Genomic DNA, 24,829 nt, shown 5'->3' with positions numbered 1-24,829 from the left:
TTTTAGTCCCTCTATTTTAAAATCTAATAGTTTTGGCCTGCCATCATATTACTGAATTAAAAATTAGTGATGAGATATGTTTTAAATGAAGGGATATACGATATAATGATGAAAAAAGATCAATGTAGATGAAATTGTAAGAAAATTCTTTTAACAAATTCATTTAAAACATGTTACATCATCATATTTTTAAACGGAATATTTGATGGAGGACCAATTTTACAAAATGGAGAAAATAGAAGATCAAAACTGCAATTAAGAAAAAATGTAAATTAAAAAAAAAAAAAAAAAAGTAAATTGTGCTCTGAAAGCACATTGAAGGCCCACAACCACGAACCAGTACAAAATCAAACAACAGAGACACTGACCCTACAGCACAACATTCTCTCCCTCCTCCTCCACTGGTCAATTTTCTCACTCGCAAACCGTAATGGCCGTTTGGTCTCTTCGCCCTGCAACATACCCATGCCCACCCTCACTCTCACTACTACAATCTTCTTCGGGTTTCACTACAACTAATTTTGGCCATGTTTCATTTTCAACAATCGCGTACCCTACACTTTCCGTCAAATATTCCAGTTACAACGTACATATCAATATCGTAGACGACGAACCCGAAGATAAACTCATCAATCGCTTCAGAAAAGAGGTTATTAAGGCTGGAGTTTTTCAAGAATGCCGACGCCGAAGATTCTTCGAGACTCCTCAAGACAAGATCAAAAGGAAAGCCCGAGAAGCTGCTAAAAGAAACCGTAAACGGTACTCCATTATTTACGTCTTCCATAAACTTTCCTTAATTTCCATTAATCTAAAGAAATTTCGTACAGTTAGTAATTAAAAGATATGCACGTCAGTGTAAACTAGTTTTACACCGGCATTCAATAAAAAACTTATTATTTTGTTTCATCGCCTCACTTTGATGTTATGACATTAAATTAAAAAATAGAGTTTTCTCTTTGAGTATCAATGTAAAACTGACAGTTTTTGGTGTATGCCCATTACACTCTTAATGTTATTTGTGATTAGATTTGTCTAGAGTAATCCTGATCCAATAATTATTGTTTTGAATTTTTTTTCTTTTCTTTCTAGTAAATGTATTTTATGGTCAAGAACAAATTAAGTGTAGTAGAGATGATCATGTTAGGTTGGATGTGTGGTAAGATTAGACGGGATAGGATTAGAAATGACAACATTAGAGAGTTAAGGTAGCACCTATAGTAGAAAAGATGGTGAAAATTAAGCTAGGTAGTTTGTGAATGTAGAGAGAAGACTTATAGATTTGGAAGTAAGGAGGTTGGATCATATAAAGAGTAGTCAAATCACTAGATGCAGAAGAAGACTTAGAATAACTGTAAGAGAAACTATTAAGAAAGATCCAGAGATTCATGAGTTGGATAGAGATATGATAGATTATTACGGCGTTGTTTGATCCATATAGCTGACACCACTTAGTGAGATAATGTTTGGTTTGTGTTGTTGTTGTTGTTGTTGTTGTACTTGTATTTTGTGCCTTTTTGTGCGATGCGATTCAAGGTTTTTTTTTTAATGTACTCTTGGTATCTATCTAGAGTGTAAATCGGGATTAATTTTAAATCGACACAGCTTTTTCTTTGCTATGAAACTGATATTTGTGTTAAAAGGAAACTATTGCGTATTTATTGGCAAGCACTGCCCATTATTAATTTGCTCTCATGGATATCAGGAGGCCATATCCTAAAATTCCTGCACGGAATAGATATGAATATGATTATCCAAATAAGAAAAAGGACGATGATGATGAAGAGGAGGATAATTGGGAACTTTTAGATGTTGATGTTCCATATTCTTGAAATTTAAATGCAGAAACAACCAGAGATGAATGAAACTTTATGAATAAAAGCATTTGACTCTCTTCTATGTTCTCCCCATGCCAAAGTCCTTCTCTGTCCGAAGCTGGTGCTCTCACTACCCTGAGATGTAATTCCCTGGCTCATAACTTTCACTTTACTCCAATTACACACATCAAGGAAAGGAAAATATCGCTTACTTAGTTTTAAAGATGGCTACTGATGTTCAGTTGCTTGTGCAGACCTTCGCTCTGTTCTAATTTTTTCTGCTTCATTTGTTTGTAAATATTGCATGTTGCAAAACCATTAGTGTTTGCACTGTTAGCTTTTATATTGTTTGTTTTATGGATATTTTCTTTAGGCTATACTTCCTATATGGCGTATTTTACTCGGATTGTTTATTGGTTCTACTTATTGTTGGTCACTCGATTGACAAGGACAATGTGGTAGGAATTTACTAGCTATACTAGTTCATTTATCGTTGGCACTAGCTACGTCCTATGTTATGATCTCAACAGTTTGTGGACCATTTTTAAATTCTGCTTATACTCGTTGTTATGAGTACAATGTTCATAATAGGTATTCACTTTGCCAATAGACCGTATGTGTGCATATACGGTAAAGCTGAGTTATCATCAATTAATTTAGTCTCTTAGTTAATCAACTTTGATGTATTCGGATTGTAAAACAGAGATCACCTGAAACACTGGAACAAATTTTTCAAAATGTGCTCTAACTTGGCAAGTTGTAAACGATATGTCAGCTCAACATTCTTATGCAAATAGATGATATAGAGAGACTGACTTAATTGATGGATAACCTTCACTTTCGAGGAATGTGAATTATTTTGAGGAATTAGTCACTTTAGTCCCTGAATAGGAAAGGAGTCGTCAATTTAGTCCCTGAATGCAGATAAATTGCAAAATAGTCCCTAAATGTAGACTCTTTTAGTCAATTTAGTCCCTGAATGCAGACTCCGTTAGTCAATTTAGTCCCTGAATGTAGACTCTGTTAGTCACTTTAGTCCTTGAAATTGACCAACAAAGTCTACATTCAAGGACTGTTTTGCAATTTCTCTGCATTCAGGGACTAAAGTGACTACTCCTTTTCTATTCAGGGACTAAAGTGACTAATTCCCCAAATTATTTTGTAGTAGGGGTACCGAATTTCTCGATCCTTATAATTTTTGAGTCCAAAATGGTGATTTTCATGTCGTCGACATATTTTTTTTTTTAGAGAAAGAATGTCGTCGACTTATGATGGGGAAAGGACTCCTGAAAATAAAGTTCCCCTTATGTTCATGGTTTTATTGAGTGTTTTGAACTCCGTGTGGTTACCCGTATATGCATAAGATTCAGAGTAATGTTAGCAACACTCTCTATAAATGAGTGTTGTTAGCATTCCTCTTTCGAAGATAACCTTTTGTGGTGAAACAACTTTGGATGCAACACTGCCATTGAAGCAACCACGGTGAGTTCAGCAAAATCACAGTGAACCATCGTGATTTTGCAAAACTACACTTTAAACCCCTACCATGAAATTTCTGAGTTTTTAAACTAAGACAAATTAATTATGATTTCTTTTAGAAATTCATAATTATGGAAAGCGTATAAAGTGGCATGTTTTAGTCCCAATAAAAACAAAAACCTTAACTTAAACAACAGAAACCTCAACTTAAAACTCGAATATTGAGTTGAATTTTTTGCTGAGATCTCTATAAATAAATACATAGAAATTTTGTAAATTGCAAAGTCGACTCGATTTATTTTCATTTTTTTATCAAAACGTGTAAAATCGCGATTTTATTTCCCAATTTTGCAGGCATGTTTATAACATCATAAAAACCCCTACCATGAAATTTCGGAGTTTTTAAAGTAAAGACAAATTAATTATGATATTTTTTAGAAATTCATAATTATGGGAAGCGAAAAAAGTGACATGTTTTAGTCCTTATAAAAAATTTAGCATGAAGTTTTAGTCCATGTTAAATTGAAATATTTTAATATTGTTAAACTTTTAAATTTTTGAATGACTTTTTGAATACATGTTCAAAACCTTATAAAATCTTATTTCATAAAAAATTGAATTTTTTTAACATGAAATGAATAAAATATGAAATTTTTAATATTTTAAAAATTCAAGATAAAAATAGTAAAAATAAACTTATAAATCATATTTTGAACTCATTTTACATAGAGAATTTTTTTTATAATATTTTAAACATTACAGACAAAATCACTAAAAAAATTTTTTGACATATGATAATTAAACAAATTTAAATTTTACAAAATCTATGGTAGAAAAATAACGAAGATTAAAAATGAAATTTAATATATTTAGAGTAACTAAAAAATTATTTAAGTCTCCTTAAAAAAAAAAAAATATTTAAGTCTTTATTTTAAATGTGAGTTGTTCACATTTTGTTACCTTTTTACTCAATATATAACTCCGATACTTGTCTTGCCCAGCACTTTTACTTGTGGGTGATAGATTTGGGTTTTTTGCATCGCATCGCGTCAATGGCAAATGAAGGTGAAGAAGTTCAGCAGCCACAACTTGTCCTCGCCGACAAGCTTTTCCTCCTCAAACAACAAGATGTTCAAGACATCGACAAAGTTCGATTCAAAGAAGATGTTTTCAATTTCGTCAAGGAACATGGTATCTATCCCTCTTCTCTCTCCGTAAACCCTAATTTTCTTCACTATATAAACCCTAATTTTCTTTTGTTTTTCACAGACATGGTTCCTTTATACGAAACCCTAGTTGCTGATTCCGTTTTGGATATGGATCGTGTCCTTTTGGACTCCATGCGTGCTAAAATTGATGATGAGCTCAAGAAGCTTGATGAAAAGTTAGTTTGTTTCTCTCTCTCTTACTTCGTTTAACCCCAATTGTGAATTTTGGATTTTGAATGCACTAGGTTAAATTGAAGAAAATTTATTTAATAGGGTTTTGATGTTTATTTTTTCAATTAACTATATTGTATGAGATTTGCTTATTTGAATTGTACTAATGTATTTGGTAAGTGTTTTTCTGTTCTTAAATGTTTTACTGGTTTTTGATCTTCAATTATTGTCAATTTTATGATGATTGCTGTTTGTTAACACTCATTATCGCAACATCTTCATCGCTTTATTTACTGAGATTGTAAACTGCGTTGATTAGTTGATTAGTTTATCTTGATGTACAAAACTTACTAAAACAAAGTAAGATGCTGAATTCCTGCTAAAGAAGTATGTTTGGAGTTGTGAATCCACGTGTTCCCTATTCAAGAATCTCTAGAATTAAGTTTTCCCCCTCTAGCAGTTTGATTGAAGTTGAACGGAATATTATCTGTGAAAACAATTTATGCCATTCAGATCATATGTCGATTTTAATATGAAAGTTGACTAGTTGAGTATAATGAGTCTTTGTTGGGGGAAAAAGATGTGTTATTATGTGTATACATTTGTATCATTAAACTATATATAGAGTGCTTTTAAATCAAATTAGTGTTTCTACCAGAGTTTATTTTTACATATTGTGACCTGGTCACCCTTGCTTATTCTGGGGTTTTTCATTAATATTATCATTATAATTGTAGTTGTAGTAGTATTAAGTTCATGCTATATACCCAATGTCACCAATGGCTTATGGGCCACCATAATAGCTAGCCTCAAAACATGCCCAGTGAATGGTAGATGCCATGGAAATCACCATAATCAAGGAAAGAAACAGTTTTGGATAATAAATGTAAATAGTATACATATACCTAAAAATGATGAATAAGTTGTATTTTATATAGTGAGAAGTCACCATACATCCATATAGAACTAAGCTTATAGTTGGAGGAATATTACTTAATAGACAATTAAAACAACCAAGAAAGAAAAGGATCAATAAATACATATCTTAATGGTTCCAATGATGTAGCATCATGTAAATTGTCATTCTGCAATCATTTACAGTGTTACTTGCAATAAGATTAAGCTCAATGACCGTTGTGCCCTGAAAAATCACCAGCCTTTGAGCTGACAGATGAAAATGAGATAATGTTTACCAAAACTTTCATTTTCACTCTGGCAGAGAAGGCACAGTAGCACCATAGTCAATGTCCACCTCACTTGAGGAGGCTGCAATGATGCTACCAGACTGAAGATGTCCTACAGTGAACCCTCTTCGTTGCTTTGCTATTTGGCTGTGACTGTGAGAGCCACATCTTCAAAAGTGATTCTATCTACTTGTCGCCTGAACTTAGAATTCCTGATGGATGAAATTTAGCCTGTCTCTGCGGTTATTATTAATTACCCATTAATCTTTCTAGGATATATTGCTCTTCTATTTCAAGATAGAAAAAGAAATATTAGTAAGTTTCAGTGAAAAGATTACAACTCAGTAAGCACAAGTACAAAACCTAGAATACTGGGAGAATAGAAAATGCAAAGGCTGGACCAGATGTGTCATAGTAATTGCATTTTTTCAAGTCAAAATTCCTCGAGATACAAACTATTATTTGAAAATTTCAAATTATATTATCCTTGTACTAACGATAGCTCATATGAATGTCTCATTTTAGGATTGCTGATGCCGAGGAAAACTTAGGTGAGAGTGAAGTTCGTGAGGCTCACTTGGCAAAATCCTTATTTTTCATCCGGATTGGGGACAAGGTATGTATATCTATTATAATTTATTGCTCATTTCCTTTTCCTTTCTGCTGCTGGAATCAAGTTAACACTGTCCTCTATGCACCAGGAGAAAGCCTTGGAGCATCTCAAGATAACAGAAACCAAGACTGTTGCAGTTGGGCAGAAGATGGACCTGGTATTCTATACATTGCAGCTTGGTTTCTTTGGCATGGATTTTGATCTCATTTCCAAAAGCATTGACAAAGCTAAAAGGTAATTCTTTGAATCTCAAATATCTCTAGTTATATCCTTTGCTATAATTTTCTGTTAAGAATGGGTTATCTAACTGTTTGCACCATATGACAGCTTGTTTGAAGAAGGTGGTGACTGGGAAAGGAAGAATAGGCTGAAAGTGTATGAAGGCCTCTACTGCATGTCCACTCGAAATTTCGAGAAGGCGGCCACATTGTTCTTGGATTCCATCTCAACCTTTACTACCTATGAACTTTTTCCCTATGACACCTTTATATTTTACACCGTTTTGACCAGCATAATAACATTGGACAGAGTTTCCTTAAAACAAAAGGTACTTCTATTTTTTTTTTTATGTCGCCTTTACACCATTTATCTTTTCTTTTAACCGTTGTTCTGTTATTTCTTGGCAAGTAAATATTAACTAGACTAATTTGCATCAGGTAGTGGATGCTCCTGAGATCTTGACAGTGATTGAAAAAATTCCACATCTTAAAGAGTTTTTGGACTCCTTATATGGTTGTCAATACAAGTCTTTCTTCTCAGCATTTGGTGAGTAGACATTGTTCGAATCACAGTAATTTTCTGTGATATCACAAGAGACACTTTGTGCTAAGTTAATACAAGTGCTGATAAATAATTCATTCCTATCTTTTTGCTTCTATGTTCATATATTTGTTTTATTTTGAAATTCATTTCAGCTGGCCTGACGGAGCAAATTAAGTTGGACCGCTATTTGCATCCACACTTCCGGTATTACATGAGAGAGATCAGAACTGTCATTTATTCCCAGTTTTTGGAATCTTACAAGAGTGTGACAATTGAAGCCATGGCAAAAGCGTTTGGAGTATCTGTGGATTTTATTGATGTGTAAGTGAATGCATCCCAAATCACTTGGTTTTTCGTTTTTAGCATTTTGATTAGATTACAATGTTGTGGGAGGCTGCTCATTACATATATTTGTTTCCAGGGAGCTATCACGTTTTATTGCAGCTGGGAAACTTCACTGTAAGATTGATAAAGTTGCAGGCGTTCTTGAAACTAACCGCCCTGATGCTAAGAATGCTCTTTACCAAGCAACCATTAAGCAAGGAGACTTCTTGTTGAACAGGATCCAGAAACTGTCTCGTGTGATCGATCTTTAGGCCATTTTATGTTTAAAAAGTGTATTGCATTGAAAGGCAGAGATACCGACAGTATCAAGGACATCTGTTGAATGCATTTTACTAGGTGGGGGAATGAGGCATGACATTTCAGTAGTCCATTTGATTTCCAAATTAATGAACATCCAAGCTGATCGAATCATCTCAATCAATTTCAAATTATTTTTTTGAACGGTTTAATTATTTTTGTGATGAATTTTAGTGTTTGAGCGCATACTTATTAGATATGCTATGATTGAGTTTGTCGTTTTTGTTTTATCATTGGGTTCGCTTGCCGCTGAGGCGTGATTTCCAAACAACTTTGGTCGCTAAATTCATCTCAGGGTGCCTCTCTTCTTTGCCCACAATTTTCATGTTTACGATGTTATTTGCTGTTGCTGGATATCCAATTGGGTGACATAGCATGACGTTGATGATATTGGTCAACCACAATGTCACGAGTGTACCAAAAAAACCTTGTGAAAGAGAAGAAAGTCACTTGTGACATTGTGGTTGACCAATGTCATCAAATTTTATGTCACCCAAATGCTACCCGGTTCACGGCTAGCATTGCTGTGTTTGAATAGTGTTGATTGCAAGAGCTGTGTTGTCCTTACATGCTAGGTCAAAATGGCATCTGCCATGTGTTACTATTTGACCTAAAAATATCTTCCAAATTGTAGCCTCCGTCCTCCCTTGTCTTGACTTGAGGATAGTCTAGTTTTGTTTATTTCCCAAAAGCAGGAAGATTTCTTTTGGAATAAACAGACCTCCTTGTGAAGGAAGGAAGCAAATGCAGTACAAATAAGAGCATAAATATCGGCAGGTGCTTAAGTTGCTTTTTCAACCATGATGCCACAGTGCTTGTGAGTAAGGACACCACTATTTGATGTGGTAAGAGTGGTATAAAATGGATACATGGTAAACTTTGGCAACGGTAGCAATTCACAATTCATACACCTTTAAATAATATTATAATGAATTGAAAGTTAATTTGTGAGTATATTATAAGATTAGTGGGACCCATTGTAAGTTTTGGAAGAGTGGTATGAATATTTAGAAAATGTAGTTGAGTGGTTTAAATAATTGAGAAGTGTGAAGTAATATAAAGTATTACGTGAGACCCATTTATACCATCCATATGGGTGGCATGGATGTGGATGCTGTCTTGGAACTTACGTTTCTATGAATGATATATCCATAAATGATCAACCTAATGATCGATTACATCAAAAATGACGCATACTCTTAAGTAAATTACGGATAGTATAGCCACTGACAATGAGATTACAAAGTAAACATCATATTTACCCCTATTTTGCACATAAATGTATCCAATATAAAATCACCTTTATTTATTTCAACTCCAATCAAAATTTTATGAATCTACGTGTTAGAATATGGTCAAAAGTAGACTCTTATAAGAGTACTCCCCCGTCCAATAATATAAGCAAAAAAAACTCATTTTCTTTGTCCCAAAATATAAGCAAAAAAGACAAACTTTTATCCTATTTAATTTTTTTTTTTTTAAATCTCTTTTCCAAGAAAAACTTTTGTTTATTCTCATAAAATTAAATGCAAATTATATTCAATTTTCTCTCTCTTTAATTTTTTCCATAACCAATAGACAATGAAAATTGTTTTTACATCTTCCTATAAAAAAATTTCCAATGAAAACACAAAAAACTATACTCCAAATTCTTATGTTTTAGTTTTTTTAATAAGTGTGATTTTTTTTCTTCTTATAATTTGGGACAGAGAGAGTATATCAAGAAGGTTAATCTAAGAAAGAAAAAAAAAGGCTAATCTAACTGTTGTAGTAGTAAATCTATCGATGTGTATTAGTTTTTCAAAAGTATCCATATAACTATTAGTTTCATATTGCACTAATCACTGTCTTATTTCTTGTACTCTTTTAACCAATTTTCATAAACTAGACTAGATAATAAAGTTATCCTTCTAATATTAAAAAATAGAAGTATTATTATATAAAAAAAAAGTTAATAAAAAGGATAATTTAAAAGGAGTTTTATTTATCTTATTTACTAAAGCTTAACCCCTGAAGCTAACCCTAACCCTAATATTTTCCCCCCATTTTTCCCTCCACTTTTCTGAGCCATTGGATCTTGCACATTTAGGTGCCATTCAATTTTAGCCATTGATCATATTTCATATTTATCTCTTCTATTTTCCGAAACAACTATTTCATATTTATCTATAGCCCTATTTTTCCGAAACAACTATTTCATATTTATCTCTTCTGTTTTCCGAAACAACTATTTCATATCTATCTTATCTTAATTACTAAAGCTTAACCCTTCAAGCTATTGTTGCCCTAATATTTTACCCCATTTTTCCCTCCACTTTTCTGAGCCATTGGATCTTGCACATTTAAGCGCCATTCAATTTTAGCCATTGATCATCTTACTTAATGCCAGCCGAATTTTGTTATCAAGTTTGCTATAATTTTGGCCAACCGAATCCTTATTTTTTAACCTAACAAACTTCATTCATATCCTCCTTTTTTTTTTTTTTTGAATCAAATATTTTCTACACTTTTAGGTTTGCAATTATTTAACATAACAAATTCCATCTAAAAAAATGCATCGCACCAATTTTATTCCTATCCTCTTGCCTTTTTTTTTTATGAAGCAAATATTTTCTACCCTAACTTACTAAAGCTTAACCCCTCAAGCTATTGTTGCCCTAATATTTTCCCCACATTTTTCCCTCCACTTTGCTGAGCCATTGGATCTTGCACATTTAGGCGCCATTCAATTTTAGCCATTGATCATCTTACTTAATGTCAGCCGAATTTTGTTATCAAGTTTGCTATAATTTTGGCCAGCCGAATCCTTATTTTTTAACCTAACAAATTTCATTCCTATCCTCCTTTTTTTTTAATCAAATATTTTCTACACTTTTAGGTTTGCAATTATTTAACATAACAAATTCCATCTAAAATAATGCATCGCACCAATTTTATTCCTATCCTCTTGCCTCTTTTTTTTTATGAAGCAAATATTTTCTACCCTAACTTACTAAAGCTTAACCCCTCAAGCTATTGTTGCCCTAATATTTTCCCCCCATTTTTCCCTCCACTTTTTTGAGCCATTGGATCTTGCACATTTAGGCGCCATTCAATTTTAGCCATTGATCATCTTACTTAATGCCAGCCAAATTTTTTTATCAAGTTTGCTATAATTTTGGCCAGCCGAATCCTTATTTTTTAACCTAACAAATTTCATTCCTATCCTCCTTTTTTTTTTGAATCAAATATTTTCTACACTTTTAGGTTTGCAATTATTTAACATAACAAATTCCATCTAAGAAAATGCATCGCACCAATTTCATGCCCACCAATTTCATGCCTTTTTTTATCCTTATTTATTAATTTTATTAGGTCTGCAGCAACTTAACCTAATAATTTCCCTCTAAAATTCTGCATTAGATTAGCAGCAATTTAACCTAACAAATTCCATCTAAAATGCAGCACACCAATTTAAACTAACAAATTCCTTCTAAAATGCAGCAATCCCTAATATTTCTCCTCGCTGATAAGCTTTTTATTCATATCCTGTTGTGTCATCGTTTGTATATATCTATTGTTTCTGTAGACTGTTTTGTCATCGTTTGTATATATCTATTGTTTCTGTAGACTGTTTTTTTTTGACAAGTTGTTGTACACTTATTAATGATATTTTTTTTGTTACAATTATTAATGATATATTTGTACTATATTTATAAACAATAGAGGATTTTAGGCTGAATTTTGTTATTCAAACTATACCTTAAACAATTTTGTTTGTTACATTTGAAATTCATAAATATTTATGCTTATAATTTTAATCTATATAAACTTTTTTATATAAAATATCGTTCATAATCTATATGTGTTAGCGTAATAAAAAAAACGAAAAGACGGCTTGAATGCCCGTCTTTCCACGCGTTGACATAATGTAAATCAATATGTTTCTAAATTAAAAAGAAATCAAATTATTACGTGGTATATCCCGTGAAAATAAAACTATCACATACCTCCCTAAAAACAAAAGAAACAAAAAACTATCACATTCCTTAAAAAAACAAAAAAAAAACTATCACATGCTTGAAAAATTCTATAAAAATCCTAACGAATCTTTTTCATTTTTATAAAGGAACGAATATCTTAATATATATATATATATAAATGTTAGATATTCTCGAATCAATCTTAATTAACCCTAATCCCGCCCTTTTTGACGGGTCTAAATATATTTTTTTTAAAAATTGTTTTGCAAGGAATTGAACCAACTACCCATAACAACACCTTAGAGCTTTTACCACTAGACCACTAACATTTTTATTGAAATATAGTTGCTTCTAAAATGGATATGTAATCTTAAAGGCCTTTTTTAAGCCACTAACACTCATTTTTATTGTGTTTATTTTCATGTTTGATTAATTTCACATAATTTAATTTATGACTTTTATTCCATGTTCATTTCTGTTGATGCAAACTAATGTTATAATTTTTTTTTTTTGAGATTTTGCATGTCGATCACTCTCAAACATCACTTAGTTTCATTGTTTCTATTCCTTTGAATGTAACTCTAAAATTAATAATATAGTCACTTTGATGCTTATATAAGAAACTCTACAAAACCCGTACATCGTACGGGTTAGAGTCTAGTAAAACAAACAAACAAAACTCAAAACCAAAATTCTTAAATTAGTCATATTGAGTAAAAAAGAGGCGAGAAATGAGTAAAAAAAAAAGTGAGAAGGAACATAGACAAGTTATCCAAAATCCAAAAGAATGAAGTTTGGCCAACTATGGTTGTGAGGTCCCCAAAACGCAGAAATTAAAGTGCAAGTGAAAATCGCAACATGGCTTGTGCGCCACACTTTTGAAAACGTTACTTCTAAGTTCTAAGCACAATATAATATGAGCTATTTCAGTGTAGTGTAGTTAATTCAGTTATGTTGCCCCCTATCGTCGTTGATCTCAACGACATAAAACAGAAACTCTCCGTTCAGTTTCGTCCTATTCAACGTTCCTTTCAGTTCTGGGTTCGAGCAATTGATATTTACACCGGATACAAGGTTCCTCTCTCTCTCTCTCTCTCTCTCTCTCTCTCTCTCTCTCTAACCAAATTGCTACATTAATTAACTATGCATGCTTCAATTCAATAATTGAATTTGCCTCATTTTCACGAATTGCAGGTTTTTCAATTGAGAGTTAATTTTGTGAAAGATGCACAGAAGCAAGAAGCAATGTGGGAAAGACAGCATGAGCTTGCTGCCGATAAGATTTTCTCTATGTGCTCTGACCTTGGTGGTTTCTTCCTCAAGGTTTTTTAATTTTTAATTTAATTGCTTTTTTCGTTTTCAATTTTATCTTATGGATTGCATTTTCTGAACTAGTGTTGTTGATTTTTGTATTCAGATTGCGCAAATTATTGGGAAGCCGGATTTGGCACCTGCTGCATGGGTGAAAAGGCTGGTTACGCTCTGTGATCAAGCTCCACCAACTTCTTATCACACTGTTAAACTTGTGCTTGAGAACGAGCTTGGAATGAGTATTGATGATGTGTTTGATAGATTTGATGTTGAGCCTCTTGGTTCCGCTTCAATTGCTCAGGTTTGTTTCAATCTTGTTTATTTCTTATCCCTCAAGTACTTTTGTTTATGCATCTTACAGTGATATGTTATGACACTAGTTGAGGATAACAATTTAAGTTTACCGGAGGGTTTATTATATTACGAAGCACTAACTCAGACACCAGACATCGAAGACCAAACACAACACTGAAACATCGACACTAGTAATAATTTGAAAAAAATAGAAATAATTGACCGTAACCACATGTGTCGGACACCAATCCCCGGACACACTTCAATCTTGACTATGCTATTTAACTCAGCTAGTATACAGAGTGGCTGGTTCTACTTCGTAGGCCAATTTAACACTCAAGTTATTGTGTAGCTGAGGAGCTTATAGTATTTGGACCAAAAGGAGATACATAATTGAAAATAATAGAGGGGGAATGAATGGTAACACCTTTGGGAACGGGGTTTGTGGTGCTCACCTACCTGTGTGACTTGCAATAATGTTAAGTGATATTTTCTGTTGCAGTGTCCGAAGATAACCTGTTTATTCTAGACTGACATCTTTGTTGTTTGTTGGTTGTTTGTCATGGGTGGTATTTGATCGGGGTTGAGTGGCTACCGGATTTTCCAAAGTACTTTTAGTAAAATTCAAGTAGATCAGCCATAGAGCTGGTGTGTAGCCAAAAAAAAAAAAATCATAGAGCTGTGTGATGATTGGGAGGGTAATAACTGAGGTATATTTGAATGGGTGGACTGGTGAAGTTGGGGGTATCGGTGGCTCGGTTAAGGCAATCGGAGAATAGCACGGGGCCATGGTCACAATTCACTATCATATGATATAGTGGCTGATGCATATGCAACAGTTCTTAGATTGTTCTTCTATACATTCATATATATGTTGTATATGCACTCTTTTGAAGTGAAGCTTGGTTAGTAAGCATCTACTGTGCTGTCTATCTCTGCGCATTTACTTTTAAGTGCTTAATTTATGTTAATCAAGGGTGACAATTTGGTTGTGTGGGATATTAAACAAGTCCTGCTATGTGTGCTATTTTCACACCTTCGTGTTCTTTTTTTTATTTAAATTTCTATTTATTTCCAATGCTATTCACTCTAATCGGTGGCTGGGTAATTTTGAACATGTTAATTAGCTGAATTTTGCATGAACAATTGTGTTTCAAAATTTTAACAGGTTTTACATTTCCAATGCCCAATATTGATTTTTAGCAGCGTAGATCTGTTTTCTTAATAGAACTAGTATTGAAAACGTTTTGTTTCTTGGGGTTCATATTCATGTTTACATGACATATAAATCCACACGAGGGTGATTACTTAGTAAAGTGTTTGTGTTACAGTCATAAATCTTTTTAAGATTTGGTACCATGTAACTGATATGTCTTTTGTAATAGGTTCATAAAGCAAGACTGAAAGGTGACAAAAGTGATGTTGTTGTCAAGGTAATTGAAGTAGACAAATCTTATGAATGCATGGCATAGTCAACTTCTGATTCTGATTTACTTTGCATGCAACAGGTTCAGCATCCTGGAGTTCAGGATCTGATGATGACAGATATACGTAACTTGCAAGCTTTTGCTTTGTACATGCAAAAAACAGATATCAAATTTGATCTATATTCGGTGACAAAGGAAATGGAAACACAGGTGTAAATTATTTCATTGCAATATTTCTTATACACGTCATGTATCAGATTATTTGATTCCCACTTATTTCCTTCCTCCCTGTTTTGTGGGTTTGTTTACTGATAGGCGATAGCATGTTAATCAAAGAAGGAACACATTATTGGATTTGTTTTTCATTTGCAGATTAGTGTAGTATTTCCTATTAGAAACAAACTGTACTATTTACTACTCCGGTCACTATTATAAGCAAAAAACTACTTTTTAGGTTCATTGAATAAATGATGTATGTGGTCTATATTAATGACCACATACATCCCTCATTCAATGAACCTAAAAAGTAGTTTTTTGCTTATAATAGTGACCGGGGGGAGTATGTAACTTTACTTGTGAAGTGTATGACATATGAGTTTTTTTATTTGATTCATACTAGAAACATGATGTGGATTAAAATGAATAATATATACGATCAAGTGGACTAAGTTACCAACATATCTTGCCAATAGTATCCGATTTGTTTCTTGTGCTTTCAAATTCATTTTGTTTCTCGTGCTTTCTATTTCGATGAGTCACATTAAACCCTTTTTCTCCAGAGACAGGATGCATTACACTTAATTTCACTCACGGTAAAAAAAAGAAGGGAAAAAGTAAACTGTGTTGTATTATTCGAGTATGGTGATGAAAGAATGGATGATACTCCGATAAAGAGGAACCACCCCTAGCCTAAATTTTATAAATATAGGAGCCCCTCTGATATAACAAAAGTAATAATGTTCATCACCCTTACCCTAAGTCCCTAACAGAACTTCCCCCTATATTACTTCCCACTTTTTCTGCATACATGTATAAATGACTTCTCACTTCCCCCTATCTCCCAGGTATTCTTTGTCCTCCCCTTTTGGCCACGTTGCTCTCATACATTGCACATGAACTTTACCAAACATAGGTCCATGCCCTATGGCTACTTGGGCGGTTAACATTTGGTCCTTTTGTGGGTTTGATTGTCTGGAGGGTCTAATCATTTTAAAATATATATTGGAGCATTTTATGACTGAATCTCAACTTAATGTTTGTTTGAGGTGATTGTAGTGCCTGTGCGAATGTTTGTTTAATTATTGAGTGTAATTTGAACCTCAACCTGGCCTAACTCTACGAAAATATTGCTTGCATATATTTTTTTTTTTATTACATTGTCTTGCTAATGAATTTTTTGGAAGGAAAAACAATTTAGGCTCTAGCAGGTCAGTTTTATTACATATTTTTTTTTTTGTAAAAATACAATTCACCACTTATTTTAAAAAAAAAAAAAATCACAGCAAGCTCCTCTTTTTTCTAGATAAAGAGCAAACTTCTCTTTAATTAACATGTAAATCATGATGTTGTCAAAAAATAAACATGTAAATCATGTTTAAACTAATGGACTAAAGTCCTTTATCTGTTTATGACAGCAATTTGATTCTTGAGTGAGTAAATAAAACTGACCTAAAACCCTTTGCTACCCTTTAGTTTATCGTCTTAAAATTAAGATTAAATCATTGTGCTTCTTTTCTATGGTTATTGCTTCATGGTCATGTTAATATTGTGGTTCTTCCAGCAATCTACCATGACTAGTTCTGAACTTCTACATGATAATTATTGTAGATTGGATATGAATTTGACTTCATGAGGGAGGCCAGTGCAATGGAAAAGATTAGAAAGTTCTTGTATAAAATAAACAGAAGGGCTCCTGTTTTGGTGCCAAGAGTTATACGTGATATGGTTACTAGGTATTCACCAAATCATCTTACATATTCTGTAGATAATAATATTAATAATGTACTAGAATGCTTAACTTTATTATTTTCAGAGTGTCAACAATTTATTTATTCTACTCGGAATAAGCTTGTCTCTAAAATGACATGTTAAATGAAAGTTGGTCTTAGCATTACTAATTTCTTATTCCATGCATTTTATTTCTTTGCTTACTATTTTTGCAGTTAGATATTTAGGGTTTTGGACAATATATTAACAGTAAAATAATTAAAAAGTGTGAATGGGGATGCACTATAAGCTTGTGCGCATAGCTGTTATCAGGATCTATAAGTATATGTTGTGAATCTAGCATGTCATTATTATCTTTTGAGCTCTCTATGCCAACCGCTATACTATATGTTACGAAAGGCCTTTATTGATAAAAACAAGGTTGAATTGAAAACAATGAAAAAAATAAATTCAGTGCTGAAACAGTCTTTTTATGTTACACAAGAAATCTTGGTCAAATGGCCAATAAATGTACAAATGTTTTTTATGTATTCGTTTGTTTAAGTCTTTATTCAGATGCATTGGTTCACTTGTATTTCATTGTAATGAGATATTTTTACTAATGATGGGCTTCTTTAATTGTACAGAAAGGTCCTAGTTATGGAATATATTGACGGGATTCCAATAATGAACCTTGGTGATGAAATAGCGAAGAGAGGCATAGATCCTCATGGTAAGGTTGCAGCTGCCGCAAAGCAGTAAGCTCCTGACCTATCTTGAAAGCAGTCCTGTACACCCTACTTATGTTTTGGTTAATAACTTATACATGTCCAGTACTCTGACTTATGATATTTGCTTGTAGTTTTCTTGTCTATTTTGAATCATCAAAGTAAACTTATTCATTCGTTGTTTTCTTCATTACCTTCTTTCATGTAGTTTAACTTCTATTTCCTTTCTTCCTAATTCCAATCACTTTCTTACTCTCCTCCTCTGCCCATATCTTTTACCCATTTTCTCTCAACACTATCTTTAACTTATTTTAATTTCATTGCACAACTAGCTTCACTTTTATTCTCCCCATCAGCAAGTTAGTCAGTTATGTCATGGAAAGTTGATTGGTGCTAGTAAAGCACACTCTGCGCCTATACATGGAAGTAACCCCATTTTCTTAAAGCTTAGTAAGCTTTAGCTTGAGGGAGAGTGTTAGAATATTATGAAGTATCTTATAATATCTTTATATTTTGAGTATCTTGGTTTATCTCGTAGGATTACTTTGTAATCTTAGGTTATCTCCTAGGATTGATTTTTATTACTTAGGTAGTATTATGACTTGTTTCCCAATTTCTCTATTTTCTTAGGATTTGGAGATTTGTATCTCTATAAATAGTGGTTTGTGTTCGGCCTTTTGCATCAAGCTACTACCAAGTTAGTATCAATTTACTACCAATAATCTGAAAAGCTCCAATTATTTCTCTCATCCTCTTATCTAAAACCCACAACGTCAACATAATCTATACATTTAAACTATAAATTTGGTGTAAACTACAAATAAAAAATATGTTATGCTTCTGACGATGATTCTCCAATCAACAAGTGGTATGACTAAAACAAATGTGATGAATCTTGGTGTTCATTCATCTTTCTATAAATTTGATTGCATACCTAAATAACTTCGGGCAATGTCATAGATTTATGTAATATAAAGTGGACAGTTGAGTTTAATTACAGTAACACCAGCCTTTTCTGAAAGATTCATTACAAAGATTGTTTTCCATACTTATGTATGTAGTTTCAAGTATATTACACCGTTAACATTCTTATGGGCCTGCAGGAAAATTCTTCAAAGTTTGACTCTAGCATATGGTCAAATGATTTTGAAAAGTGGGTTCTTCCACGCGGATCCTCATCCAGGAAATATCCTGATTTGTAAAGGATCAGAGGCAAGTCATCACTTATATTTCTTTTCATTTCCTTCAGTGTTATTTCATCTCTCTATGGACGAGTATCCTATTGTTTATTAAATCGGTGTTTTAATCAAGAGGAATCACATATGGAAATGACTTAGGGGTAGAAAGAACATTGATGTTTAGTTCTAGATATTGATGCCTAATATAATTTTTAACTTTTAACCACCCTAATATTTGTATTTTTCCTGGAGTCAGGTTGCCTTGCTAGATTATGGACAGGTGAAAGATCTCCCGGAGCAATTGAGGCTTGGTTATGCTAATCTCGTTCTTGCAATTGCTGACGGTGATCCAGCGAGAGCTTCAGAGAGCTATAGGTACTGTTATTCTCATACTCTTGGATATCAAATGCTGCTTCTCTTATATTTGTGGAAAATAATAACAGAAATAAATAACTTCACTACTGCCAAGTTACAAACTGCACTAGTTATTTTGCTGGGAATAAATAATGGAAGCGAGGAGGAAATAGTTGATGTAGAATATGATTGATGTCCGAAGTAAGAAGATTTTGCTGGGAATAAATAATGAAAGCGAGGAGGAAATAGTTTATGTAGAATATGATTGATGTCCGAAGTAAGAAGAAACAGAAATATAGATATGATGGTAGGGGAGAAAAGATAAAGTGTTAGGATATAGAATATAGGTCTATTGGAGTGGCTAAGAGCTGGTTAGTAGAAGTTAGTAAGTTGATAAGTTGGTTTGGTAGTTGTTAACAGTTGTTATTTTCATTTTGATTATTCTCAGAAAGTCATTAAATAGCCTTCAATTGGTAGAGGGGAGGATGGCTTTGAATAATTAAATTTAGTGACTAGAGAATGCTCTAGTGCGAAAGGAGAGTGCTCCTTTGGGGTAGCCTTGAGTGCAAGGTTATCATCTTCCTTTTGTATCTTCTCTTTCAACCCTATTATCCCATTCAATTGACAGTAACAGAAAGATATTCAAATTCTTCTTTTCTCAATTTTGTTTATCAATCTTTATTCTAGTTAGAATCATTCTCTTATTTATTCATTTCTGCCCAGTTTTGGGAATTCTTTCCATATACCAAAAGTAAGGTTCTTAACATAAAGGGAATGCTGGAAATATGAAAAATATTATTTACTTAATCCTTCACAATTAATACTAAATTTGATGGTCTTCTCAATTTATCTTCCCTAAAGTTGAAGGCACAAGCCCTATATTAATATAAAATCCTGATTGAATTGTACCGTAAACATTAGTCGCAAAATCTTATGTTCATAGTATATGCCTTTGTCAATGACCTTCCTAAAGCTAAATTTGTCTTCTTTCATTGTTACCATCACTATATATATAGATATTAATATTTCACCATAGGGATAACTGCTAAATCAACTTAGATTATGTGAAACATGGACTTCATTGAAGGAAAGTTGACTTCTTAAAGTCATAATTTCAAATTGAGAATGATAGCTGATCGGTGGCTAATGGCTATATTCAAACGCAATTAACTAACTACTTTTAATCTTATTTTGCAGGGAGCTTGGTATAGATACGTTAAGCAAATGTGAAAATGAGCAACAAGAAATGCTTAAGCTGGCACAGACAATGTTTGATACAAAATTACCTCCTGGTGTAAAAATGCTGCAACCGTTTTCAGAAGAATCTTCAATTAAAAAAATTGCTGTTCAGGTACATTCTAGAGTAGAAATATCGACGCCATGTTTGTTCCCAAAGATTACACATCCTTGATGTGACACGGACATTAGCTATTAAACATGCTGCTTAATCTATATTAGTTGAAGTTTTTATTGTAAGAAGTAAGAACAATTTGGTTTTATAATCAGGGGATAGGGGATAGGACAGTAAAAATTTGCCAGGTCATTTTGTTGCACATTGAAGTTAAAATCACTTGATTGAGAAGATATGCATAGAAGTTAACCCAAGGAAACTAAGGGGGAATGAAAATTGTTGTTTTTAAGGGATTTGTAAATTTCATTGATTCTTTTTTGGCGAATCTGTGTTTTTCTGTGTTGCGTAATATTGCACTTTTGAATTTCACACTAGCTAAAATATGAAAATTCTTGTCTCTTTTATCTGAGTTTTGTGGCACTGGCAGACCTTCATTTATAACTCATTAACAGATTAGTAGATGGAAATTTGTTCACACAAATTAGTGTTTTTAAATAAGGCCACGCCGATTGATGTATACATATAAACAATATTTATAGTCATGGAACAAGCAGGAAATAACTTGTTAATATTTTATGCCGATACCTTTTTCTCACTAAATATATATTCCTGTGCCTGGTTATGGTAGGCTTTTCCAGAAGAACTGTTTTCTATACTTCGGACAGTGCATCTACTGAGGGGACTTAGTGTTGGACTTGGAATCAATTATTCTTGTGCGGAACAGTGGAGACCCATTGCTGAAGAAGCTCTGTCTCAAGCTGGCAGATTTAAAGGTGCCACTGTAACTCTTGCTTAAAATGGAAATTCGAAGTAATATTATCCATGTTATCCATGTTGGAATTATTCAATTTAGCATGTGAACCATATTGATTTCAATCTGAAAATATATATGGACTATATAAGGACTAGTTTTAACATCAACAAATATAATATAAACTAAAATCCAAACATAGACCAAAAGGTATATACTACTGAATTTAAAAAGTTATTTAAGCCAATATTTGTATAATATCTTTTTTTTATGACAAATATTTGTATAATATCTATTGCCATTTCAAATTGGAATGCGTCCCATGTTTTCTATTTCTTATTATGTATATGTTATTTGTATAATCTCTGGTGTAACTATTTCTTATTATGATATCTCCCTTTTCTACTAAACTAGCTATATCTAATTCCGAGCTCACTTGTCATTTTCACAGGTAAACATGTTAAGCACAGAGGTATAATCCATGGTATAGTAAAAACATTATTTTGGAGAGACTAAATAGGTAGGTATGGATCAATCTGCATTCGGTTAATTCGTTGATTGACCGGTAAATTTTGTGTGGCATTGAAGAAATGTAAATTCATCTTCAATATGGCATGTAAATTTGACATTGATGGCGAGGCAATCACAAGTATAGGTGTTTTGGTGTGTCCGTGATTAGTTTCTGGAAATTTAAAATGTTTTGGGGATTACACTTGAGGTGTTTTTAGACAAGACCAATTGCATTACCATCATTTGAAATTTTGCCGTCTGTATATTTCAGTCCGCAACATGACCGCAACATGAACTTTCGTATTATTAAGTTGAGTACTATCTCAAAAGGTATTGTTCTTCTTTTTACATGTCAATTACTCAAAAGGAACTGATTAAAACAAAGTGTCCGATACAGTCTATAAGCAAACTCCTCCCACTAACAAAATTACTCAATAATGAACACTAACAGGCATCTGCCGTAAGCAGCTTTACATATAGTCTATGGTTTGCAAAAACAGAATCTTACATTCAAATTACACTTTCCTTTCATTTAATTTTAATAAGACCAAGTTGTAAAATCTACATATATATTTTTTTATGTCGTAAAATCAAAAATAAATATTCAAACCAGTCTCTACAAATTAAATTCCCAAAGTATTTGTCATAGTCATAGACCATCATTAAAAGGCACTTTCATATACAAAAATAAATTGACCAAGCACACCGTGGGCAAGGTCGGGGAATACCACTAACTGTATTGAAGATTATAATGAAATTTTTGTATAATCTATCGATTGCGGAATTTTGGATTTAAACCCAAATCATAATGATTGTGAGTGAAATGTCTAACTATTTGTATCCACCGCAACACTTGGTAAGACTTCCCTCCAAAAAAAAAAAAAAAACACTTGGTAAGACACATTAATACTAAGAGTGATGATACTTTGACATCCATTTGATGACAACTTTGTTGACAACCTTGTTTTTCTCACTTCTTATTGGTCAAAAACAATGGAGAGAGAAAAAGGAAGAGAGAGGATAACAACATCATGTGAGTATGAGAGAGAAAGTTGTCCAAAAGTTGTCAAAAAGTGGTTGTCAAAATAGCATTTCTCTAATACTAAAATGTACCAAGTATAATACATTTATATCGAGAAAATAGATTGTAGGTTGTACGATAATAGGAGAAACAACTGTAACTTAAGCTTCTATTATGAAAATAATGTCATATTCTCATTTACAAATGATGGGTATGACAAAAAATGTTGGTCTTAAATCATAATTTTAGTAGTGAAAAGTTGTCACTTTATTGGTTTGGAAACTGTTAACAAAACATGTTAATATTAGGAATTAATTTTTGAGTTAATTTTGATCTAAAAGTATAGTTACCCAAGCAAAGTTTATTTCTTTTTTGTTAACATTTAGGCACCCGTACCTTGGAGTTATTTTTCTAGTTTGTAGATGAAGTGATGATCATCATTTAAAGATCATGTACATACAAGTGCAAGATTCTATATCTGAGCTCGTGTGATGGTGTCTAGTAGAGCTAACCATAAATCGAACCACTTGAGTTCGTTAAATAAATTAGTTGAACTTGAATTATGTATAGGGTCTAGGGTCGATCCTGATATTTCTGTACTCTAGGACAACTAAAATAATGGCGCCCTAACCCTCTCTCAATATTATTAATATAATTTTTTGGTTGTGTTCAATGGTGAAGCTTGAGCAGAAATTTGGGTAACGTGTAAAAGTGAAGATAAAAAATGTAAGGTGCAAATTTACAAAAAAAAAAAACAAAAAAAATCAATAATATATAATAGTATTAATAAACTACATGTACAACATGACAAACGAAATAAAAATAAATCACCTTAGCATATTTTGACCCTCAGGGCAATGGTTAAGGAATCCAAAAATAGCATGTTTGCATTGGTTTTAACAACATTTTGACTTTTAAAAAGTTAAATTTATCACTTTTCACCATTTTCCAATACTATATTTCTATTTTTATCCTCTTATCCAATGTCCCGAGGGCAATGGTTAGCATTCTCCTACAAATAAATGTAAAAAAACATCATAACAATAATCACTAGATAACATACAACTACTTTTCTCAAAACTAATCAAGCCTTAGTCCCAATAAATAACTAAATTAATTATTTTTGTTAATATGGAACGATCTAAAAATTAAACAACTTAAATTCTACTAAGAAAATAATCATTACAATATGTAATGTTGTCGTGAAATTTTTTAATTAATGTTGTGAATTCATTCACAACTTGCTTGAATCGAATTTCAAAGAGAATCATTTTAGAAACATATCAAGCTTTGGTGAATGCATGCTTTGTTAATTAAATAAGGCTTAAATATGTTATTCGTCCCTGCAAATAGGGGTCACTTAAAATTTCATCCCTGCAATCGCTAATCCTTTTTTTTTGCCCCTGCAAAGTTTAATCAGTTAAAAATTCGTCCCTTGACCAAGTTAATGACTGCCACGTCATCAAATTAACAAAATGGCATGGGAATTGACGAAAATACCCCTGGCCTATTTTTTTTTGTTTTTTTTCCTTCAAAAAAAAATTCAGTTTTTTCCCGAATTTTTTTTACGATTTTTTCCCGAAAATTTTTCAGTTTTAATTTTAACAGTTTTTTCCGAATTTTTTTTTTGACTTTTAATTATTTTTTCAGATTTTTTTAATTTAAAAAAGAATTTTCAAAATTTTTTCAAAAGTTTTTGAAGGAAAAAAAAATTAGCCCAGGGGTATTTTCGTCAATTCCTATGCCATTATGGTAATTTTGATGACGTGGCAGTCATTAACTGGGTCAAGGGACGAATTTTTAACTGATTAAACTTTGCAGGGGCAAAAAAAAAGGATTAGCGATTGCAGGGACGAATTTTTAAGCGACCCCTATTTGCAGGGACGAATAACATATTTAAGCCATTAAATAATAAATTAAAATAATATTAGTATATAATTAACTTTAAATTAAAAGATATATATTTGAATATTAGATATATCACACAATTGATTTTGTCTCATTCTTATTAACTAAAAATGGTTTTGGACTAATGCATTTCAATCACAAACTACATACACGAACCATCGATATATTTTGCAAAGAATACATATCTATATCATTCTTCATGTATTAAATATGATTCTTGGAGTCATATATTTCA

The 24,829-nt window shown here is 32.5% G+C and overlaps 3 protein-coding genes across 3 annotated transcripts; all 3 read left to right on the top strand.

Moving 5' to 3' along the window:
• The first annotated feature begins 297 nt into the window (after positions 1–297).
• LOC146901629 (uncharacterized) lies at positions 298–2,198 on the top strand. The gene is made up of 2 exons (XM_085735966.1): positions 298–759; positions 1,703–2,198. Exons 1-2 carry the CDS (start codon positions 431–433, stop codon positions 1,827–1,829), a joined length of 456 nt encoding a protein of 151 aa, XP_085592092.1. The 5' UTR covers positions 298–430; the 3' UTR covers positions 1,830–2,198.
• A 2,097-nt stretch (positions 2,199–4,295) lies between these two features.
• On the top strand, positions 4,296–8,025 carry LOC146901628 (26S proteasome regulatory subunit Rpn7). The gene is made up of 8 exons (XM_085735963.1): positions 4,296–4,484; positions 4,563–4,677; positions 6,382–6,472; positions 6,558–6,703; positions 6,797–7,016; positions 7,126–7,234; positions 7,384–7,552; positions 7,653–8,025. Exons 1-8 carry the CDS (start codon positions 4,346–4,348, stop codon positions 7,825–7,827), a joined length of 1,164 nt encoding a protein of 387 aa, XP_085592089.1. The 5' UTR covers positions 4,296–4,345; the 3' UTR covers positions 7,828–8,025.
• Positions 8,026–12,605: 4,580 nt separating this feature from the next.
• LOC146901627 (uncharacterized) lies at positions 12,606–21,994 on the top strand. Its single transcript, XM_085735962.1, has 12 exons — positions 12,606–12,909; positions 13,030–13,158; positions 13,253–13,447; positions 14,826–14,873; positions 14,949–15,077; positions 16,695–16,819; positions 17,441–17,551; positions 18,625–18,733; positions 18,956–19,074; positions 20,251–20,404; positions 21,033–21,177; positions 21,607–21,994. The coding sequence occupies exons 1-12, from the start codon at positions 12,787–12,789 to the stop codon at positions 21,669–21,671; spliced, it is 1,452 nt and encodes a 483-aa protein (XP_085592088.1). The 5' UTR covers positions 12,606–12,786; the 3' UTR covers positions 21,672–21,994.
• The last annotated feature ends 2,835 nt before the right edge of the window (positions 21,995–24,829 follow it).

Source organism: Medicago sativa, chromosome 8 (genome assembly GCF_051527215.1).
Source record: "Medicago sativa cultivar Bolivia chromosome 8, Bolivia_mono, whole genome shotgun sequence".
Classification (NCBI taxonomy): Eukaryota; Viridiplantae; Streptophyta; class Magnoliopsida; order Fabales; family Fabaceae; genus Medicago; species Medicago sativa.
The sequence above is the reverse complement of the archived record's forward strand: the minus strand, read 5'-3'. Positions and strand labels throughout refer to the sequence as shown.

Excerpts from the sequence above, each read along its gene's own strand:
- LOC146901629 (XM_085735966.1), top strand. The coding sequence starts at position 431 with ATGGCCGTTTGGTCTCTTCGCCCTGCAACATACCCATGCCCACCCTCA. Across the intron at positions 760-1,702 it reads GCTAAAAGAAACCGTAAACG|GAGGCCATATCCTAAAATTC; the intron begins GTACTCCATTAT and ends CATGGATATCAG.
- LOC146901628 (XM_085735963.1), top strand. The coding sequence starts at position 4,346 with ATGGCAAATGAAGGTGAAGAAGTTCAGCAGCCACAACTTGTCCTCGCC. Across the intron at positions 4,678-6,381 it reads CTCAAGAAGCTTGATGAAAA|GATTGCTGATGCCGAGGAAA; the intron begins GTTAGTTTGTTT and ends GTCTCATTTTAG. Across the intron at positions 6,704-6,796 it reads AGCATTGACAAAGCTAAAAG|CTTGTTTGAAGAAGGTGGTG; the intron begins GTAATTCTTTGA and ends ACCATATGACAG.
- LOC146901627 (XM_085735962.1), top strand. The coding sequence starts at position 12,787 with ATGTTGCCCCCTATCGTCGTTGATCTCAACGACATAAAACAGAAACTC. Across the intron at positions 13,159-13,252 it reads TTGGTGGTTTCTTCCTCAAG|ATTGCGCAAATTATTGGGAA; the intron begins GTTTTTTAATTT and ends TTTTGTATTCAG. Across the intron at positions 16,820-17,440 it reads ATACGTGATATGGTTACTAG|AAAGGTCCTAGTTATGGAAT; the intron begins GTATTCACCAAA and ends TTAATTGTACAG.